At 37.2% G+C, this 6,988-nt stretch overlaps 1 protein-coding gene and 1 long non-coding RNA gene across 2 annotated transcripts; both read left to right on the top strand.

Annotated features, from left to right (window-relative positions):
• The first annotated feature begins 918 nt into the window (after positions 1–918).
• Positions 919–6,988, top strand: LOC111510766 (tetratricopeptide repeat protein 17). Its single transcript, XM_023166699.2, has 5 exons — positions 919–1,403; positions 1,472–1,730; positions 1,786–2,005; positions 6,458–6,651; positions 6,703–6,988. The coding sequence occupies exons 1-5, from the start codon at positions 1,114–1,116 to the stop codon at positions 6,856–6,858; spliced, it is 1,119 nt and encodes a 372-aa protein (XP_023022467.2). The 5' UTR covers positions 919–1,113; the 3' UTR covers positions 6,859–6,988.
• On the top strand, positions 2,012–3,796 carry LOC141484770 (uncharacterized). Its single transcript, XR_012466789.1, has 2 exons — positions 2,012–3,675; positions 3,729–3,796. It is a non-coding gene; the product is annotated as an uncharacterized lncRNA (long non-coding RNA).

The raw sequence follows: 6,988 nt of genomic DNA, 5'->3' as shown, positions 1-6,988 counted from the left end.
AAATGTAAGGTTAGGTTAGATCCAAAGTGAGTGGGCCTATTCAACCCTCCACCGTAACCCGTATGAGTTTATTGTGGCTTCTAATTTCTCACTATTGCGACGCATCTACAAATCTTCAATTGCCGTATAAAACAATTTGATTACATTCAAACTCAATTTGTTTAATAATTTATATTTCTTTTCGATATAAATAAAGGTAGCTTGCAATTATTGAAACTTATTATTATTATTAAGGTTTACGTAACCTCATTAAAACTTCTACTTCATTTTTTCAACCTTTCCATTTGTATGTTTACATGAACGCCCAAAACGTTTCATAATCCATTGCACTTGAGTTTACGACAGTAACCCCCGCAAGCAAGTGGAACTGGAAAAACTGCGGTCGTGAGCGTAATCCATTTGAGCGCCTAATGGAGCGTACGGCATGAATCCGTTTCAAATCATAGTTGATATGACGTCATCGTTTCAACGCCAGAAAGAATGTATTTGAATCATAGACTAATACGTTTTGAATACATGAGCACCAGAAAACACCTATGATCGGTGAAGATTTTATACAACAGAAGTGTGATTTACAATTTTTTTTAATGGAGACCTTTTTTACAAGAATTTTTGCAAGAATTACTAGCGTTGAGGAAGGCATTAATTATGGCATCATCATGTAAATAGAAATTCTCCTTTGGAGATACTATGTGATGACAAAAAAGAGTCAAAAATTTCACACCAGATATTAATAATTTCCAAAATATACTTAAAACTCAACCCGACTATTTTTGACACACCTGAAAATTGATTTCAGAGCTAACCGATCACATTTTTTAACACAAATATCAGATGTATCTGAGACAAAAGATTTGTATAATCGAACGCACGCCGAGCGAAGTGAGCTTAACGAGCGCTCAAATATGTATTAAACGAACACACCTTTTACCAATCGTGAACGCTTGACACATTTTTGTTTTGCTCTCTGTAATTTCAAAGTAAATTTTCAGGAAACAAATTGAAATATGATCTACTACTTGTAACAGAAGACAGTTGAAATTTCAGAATCTTCATTCAAATTTGAAATCCCAAATAGAAAATGATATACCATTCACGAAATTAAAATTCGTCATGTATCGACATTGTCAGAATTTAACTATATTTTTTTATATACTGTGTTTTGAGGTGATCTTCATTAATTCAAAAACATCAACATTGTGGAAACTGAATGCTGACAAAACTAAGATAATAGAGGCAAGTCCTCTTAACCCTATGATTTCCTATTCAAGTGATATGCCAAAGCAAGATACTGTTGAAAATGATGCGCTTTTTGACATTATCACTTCTACAGAACATTTTGGCCAGTCTTGGGTGAAACAAGCTGTGCAATACTACTGTTCCAATTGTGAAAATGAAAAACAGTGAGTACTGCCCAAGAATGAAACCGGCTCAAAATGTCAATTCATTTGTATGCTTCATAATTTTTCAGAAATATGAGTAACCATCCAAACTATGCAGTGGAAAATTTTAAGACTCAATTGAATGAAGAAACTTTGGACTGCGGAAAACCCGTTAATTTTACTTATTTTGACAACTTGGTAGGAGTATTGAATCGAAAGAGACATCCGATTGTTCCTGAACCACAAGCAATTTTGTATTTCACAAAAGGTTATGGGAAGAATAAGATTGAAGTGGAAGAGTTTGATATTGATTCATTGGAGAAAAGGTTAAAGAAGGCCAAAAAAGAAGTAAGAATCGAAGTCATTGAATACATACACATTCAATGTACCCAATCATTTACAGAAACCAAAATCAATTCAGTTATATAATCAAATAGGGAATTTTTGGCGGATAAAAGGTGATGCAGAAAAAGCAATTGAATGTTTTCGTAGAGCTCTTGCAGCTTCACCACATAATGCTGAAGTACTTCTTAATCTTGCTAGGGTGCTATTCTCTTTGCAATACTTGGACGATGCCATTTACTTAACAAGACGATCTCTTGAAGTGCAATCTCCAGAAAAGGGTGAGAAGAATCATTTGTAATTAGCAAGATGCAGTTAAGCAAAACAACTTTTTTCAGTTACTGAATCTTTGCATCCAATTTTGATTTAATAGAGAAGCTTTCATTTCACAGTGCTGGTAGATTGTGGTTTAAAAGAACTTTTACCAAATGTTTCCAATACTACTGCAGCACATTTTCAGTAATGTATGTGTTTTCTGTGAGGACAAAGTTGTATCTCTCAGAAACGACCGACTCTCAGATGGGCTCTCAGAAACGACTGACAGGGGAGCTCTGTATTCACTCATATTCATACTAGTAGGGATTGGTGGGGATATGGTGTCCATGAGAATGTTCACTCCTGACTGGTCCACACTTGTGCTAGGTGTTTCTGATTGGTCCATATTGTTGATAGGTGTGCTGCTGGTAAGGTGTTGATCGGAGTTGTATTTTAGTCCATTTTTGGCTACCCTCTTGATGATTTGAATACCTTCTTTTCTGTTGAAAAGTGAATTTACTACGATTAACTCCCAAATACATAACTATACCTACTACTAGAGGAAATAATATGTTTCATCTCCCTAATTAGAAAATGGAAAACTCAATGAAGTCGCTATTCTATAAAAGACTTGATGAGTTCAATAAGCTACCATAAGACATCAAGCAATCTAATATCATTTATGTATTTAAGGGCATTATCTTATTTTTTAGTATTTATCTTTCTTTTCATTATATAACTATTAGTCTAGAAACATGTTTGTATAGCTATTTTTTCATTTTTCTATTAGGACATGTCCTACTAAATGAATAAATTTCTTCTTGAAATTATTGAGATGCTGATAGATCTCTATGAAGTTGTGTGTGGTAATGCTTTGTATCAGACAGAACAGCAGTTTCATTATATTTTATTTACGTGGTCTGTTTTTGCTAGGACATGTTCTGCAATTGTTTGTTCTCTTGTATTCTGGTGAGAGTCCTATACATGCCGGCGGATGACAGACTCTCTTCTGTGTCCATGGCCGATCTGATAATATGGTATAGTTATAAAAGGTCTTGATGCTGTCATGTTTAAACAGGTTTTCAATGTTATATATGTCAGGCAAGTAGACCATACATACCACTGGCGGCTGGATCGTTGCCTGAAGTGGAGTATTCATCCTGGCGGCATAGTCAACAAAGGTTCTCTTTATAGTAGGTTTTGCTCTGGATGATCGTTTGAGTTTTTGTTGAGATATTGATAACTAGGTTTGCGATAAATTCTATGACCTAATTTTCTGATAGTCTTTCTGTTGACCAGTATCTTTCCTTAGATTTTCTTTTCCATGGTAGTTGAATGTGAGAATGAAAGGAGTTGATGTGGCATTACTCAAAAACAGATAAATCAGGAGTAACCATTCTCATGGACACTCCATCCTTTCTGGTATAAGTACAAGTGAACATGGAGCTCCCCATTCAGTCGTTGTTCAAGGTACTACTTTGCCCCAACGACTGTGCTTTTACTTTGTCGTAGTGGTGGGACTTGTGTACTATTATGATCCCGAGAACCATGCCAGCGGTAGCTTAGCTTCATGGATGTGATTAACCCTTTCCCCCACACTTGTGGGAACTCAATGGGTCACAACCAAAAACGTAAGGACTTTTTGAGCAATTCCTCTGACTCGCATTGAGAGTAGTTCAAGCCAACCTACAATACAGTAAGTATTCTTTACAAAGGTTATGGAAAAGTTTGATATCACTTTCATACAAGAACCCTGGGTCTACAAAGGAAAGATCATGGAATTGGGAGAGATCCAAGAAAGTTAATTCAAAACAAAACCTAAGAGACCCCAGGAACATGCATAATTATCCGAAAAAAAATAAATATATTGCCATTGAGTAACTTTCGTACCAAGGAATTGATGACTTATTGTTCTTGGATGAGCGTTCCTTTCTTAAAATAGTAAGGAACCACCATCAACCAAAAACGTGGACAAACCTGCCAAGTAGATAGATTGGCTGTGATGACCACTTGACCTGGGGGAGCACTGACATCAATATAAGAGGTGAGCATTTACTACAGTTTATCATTCCAACAAATTAAGACATTTGAACTTAGGCAATAAATCTATGTTCGTTAACACGAGGGATAAGGAAGTGATACACGTGACACTAGGTACTACTTTTATGAGTAACCATGTTGAGAAGTGGAAAGTTGTTCAGATTATCAACATAGAAACTTTGAAATTGGAGAGTCGTATCTCGTTCATATCTCATCAAAACCTCCGAAAAAACTGAAAAGCAGACCTGAAAACTTGTTTAGACTGCATGGGTTTTAAAATAAAAGATTCTACAGACTTAGAGAGTTAGCAGCAGACCATTTACGGGAGCTGTTATCTGTACAAGCAATGAACATTGGTCTTCCGTCAACCAGAGATCAAACAGGAATGTTTCCTGGTAGAATGAAGATTTGGCACAATGAGACAACAAACTAGAGAGGGCAAAGAAATCAGGTATCTGGGATCAATACGAAAGGTCTCTAATTAAATACAAGCATTATAATGTTAGCATTATTAAATACATTGGTAAAACTACTTGGCAGACATATTTGGGACATATCACTGGCTACCTGAACTCTGCATCGAGACTAATATGCATAGTGATAAGGTATGTCCACGTAAACGGCTTTATGTCAGGTCATGAAGAAAGCAGAATATGCTTACAAGATCAAGCTCTTAGCTCCTTTCTTCAATATAGGGGGCGCATTTGATAAAACATCTCTAGAATCAATCAGCCAGGTGTCGAAGAGAAGATGGATCGATGACACAAGCTGTAGGTGGATAAATTGAATGCTTAGAGGAAGATTGGTACACTCAATCATTATGGACTATAATGGACACACAGACGGGTTGAAAACCGAACATGGAACAGGAATTCACTGTGCGGGAAGACATCTTCATTTCAGTTACCCTCTCGGACAGTACATACACATCAGTCTTCCAGGTTGAACTGTATGCAGTCTAGCAATGCACAAGAAGCAATGATTTGATTCCTCAACAAAATGAATGTCAGAAAGGCTGTAGTACTAGGGGCACTGAAGAACCCAAAAGTGATATCCAGGTTGGTCTAGGACTGCTGTGAGGAACTGACTATATACTGGATGCCAGGACACTCAAGCATCAAATCAGAAAATGGGTCTATAAGAAACATAGAGAGTGTTCTGGGAAATATACCCAGGAACACACGGGATAACATTTATAAAGGGATCGTCCGTGAAAATAACTGAAGAACTGCTTGAACAAAGCAGTGATCGGCTCAGAACAATCACAGGGCCACTCACTCATCGATGACACAAGCTGTAGGTGGATAAATTGAATGCTTAGAGGAGGATTGGTACACTCAATCATTATGGACTATAATGGACACACAGACGGGTTGAAAACCGAACATGAAACAGGAATTCACTGTGCGGGAAGACATCTACATTTCAGTTACCCTCTCGGACAGTACATACACATCAGTCTTCCAGGATGAACTGTATGCAGTCTAGCAATGCACAAGAAGCAATGATTTGATTCCTCAACAAAATGAATGTCAGAAAGGCTGTAGTACTAGGGGCACTGAAGAACCCAAAAGTGATATCCAGGTTGGTCTAGGACTGCTGTGAGGAACTGACTATATACTGGATGCCAGGACACTCAAGCATCAAATCAGAAAATGGGTCTATAAGAAACATAGAGAGTGTTCTGGGAAATATACCCAGGAACACACACGGGATAACCTTTATAAAGGGATCGTCCGTGAAAGTAACTGAAGAACTGCTTGAACAAAGCAGTGATCGTCTCAGAACAATCACAGGGCCACTCACCGGACACTGTACATTGAGAGGACTCCTAAACAAAATAGGGCTATACAATGGAGACCTTAACAAAGAACAGGGAGAGACAACTCATCATATTTTATGCTAGTGTGAGGCACTGGATCACAGGATGCAAACAATTTATGGAAACCCCAAATTATGTCCAGAAGAATATGACTCATATCCAGTAAATGATCTGTGCAAACTAGTACAAGGCACAATATTGTTGGAATTGGTGTCATGAAAAAAAAAAGAGAAAATGCAGTAAGCCCATGAGGCTGCAGTGTTTTCCAGAGACTTGGGAGAAATGGACAAGTCAGGTAGCTCCCAAGTAGTAGACAAAAAAACCTTTGCTCTTGCAGTAGTAGACGAAATGATTGGTACTACAAGTTTCTTTCTACCACGCCCAACCCACCCCGATTTTGTTCTCTCTAATTCTTGGAAAATAATCTACCATTTTAGTGTCACAATTGTAATTACAATATTATTTATTTTGATTTTGACCTCAAGTTTCACGATCACAAGACTTTTCAAAGTACAATCATCACTTGCATAATGCTCAAGCGAAGAGAAACAATTCATCTGACCAAAGTGTAGATCATCAGGTAATCCTGCACTATTTTTTTTGCATAATCCTGAAGGTGCTTGGCAGCAGTATTTCACTTTGGGAGAAATATTTAAAGCTTATGGGCATTATCAAGAAGCCACTATACATTTAAGGCACACACTAGAACTCAATCCAGGCTTTGAGCCAGCTCAGTTGGCTCTCAAAGAGATGGAGACTATGCCCGCTGCTACTGTGCATATTTATACAGTGGTCATTATAGCCTGTTTGGTTAGTAACCAAGTACTGAAATAATCGTTTGCTGATATTTCAATTTTCTAGGTACTAGGCGTTCTATTAGTGATACTTTCTTCTTTTGACACTGGGGATTATTCAGATGATGTTAAACCACAAAGGCACTTCAATAAAGCAATGGCAATGAGATCTCTGAGAGGTATTACTATGACTGCAAAAAAATCCAAGAAGACATCTACCTAGCAACGGATTTGCTTATTTAGTGACAATTTAATATTTCAAGTCGAGAAAAGTTACTAGAATGATCTTTGTATTTACTTCAAACACGTACGGTGTTTGAAGTTTTGGTTAGCTCATTAAAGAATCCATTGTA

The sequence above is a fragment of the Leptinotarsa decemlineata genome, unplaced genomic scaffold (assembly GCF_025532065.1).
Source record: "Leptinotarsa decemlineata unplaced genomic scaffold, Ldec_3_MD MMD2_tig00026294_RagTag_RagTag, whole genome shotgun sequence".
Classification (NCBI taxonomy): Eukaryota; Metazoa; Arthropoda; class Insecta; order Coleoptera; family Chrysomelidae; genus Leptinotarsa; species Leptinotarsa decemlineata.
This window is presented reverse-complemented; position numbering and strand designations above follow the sequence as displayed.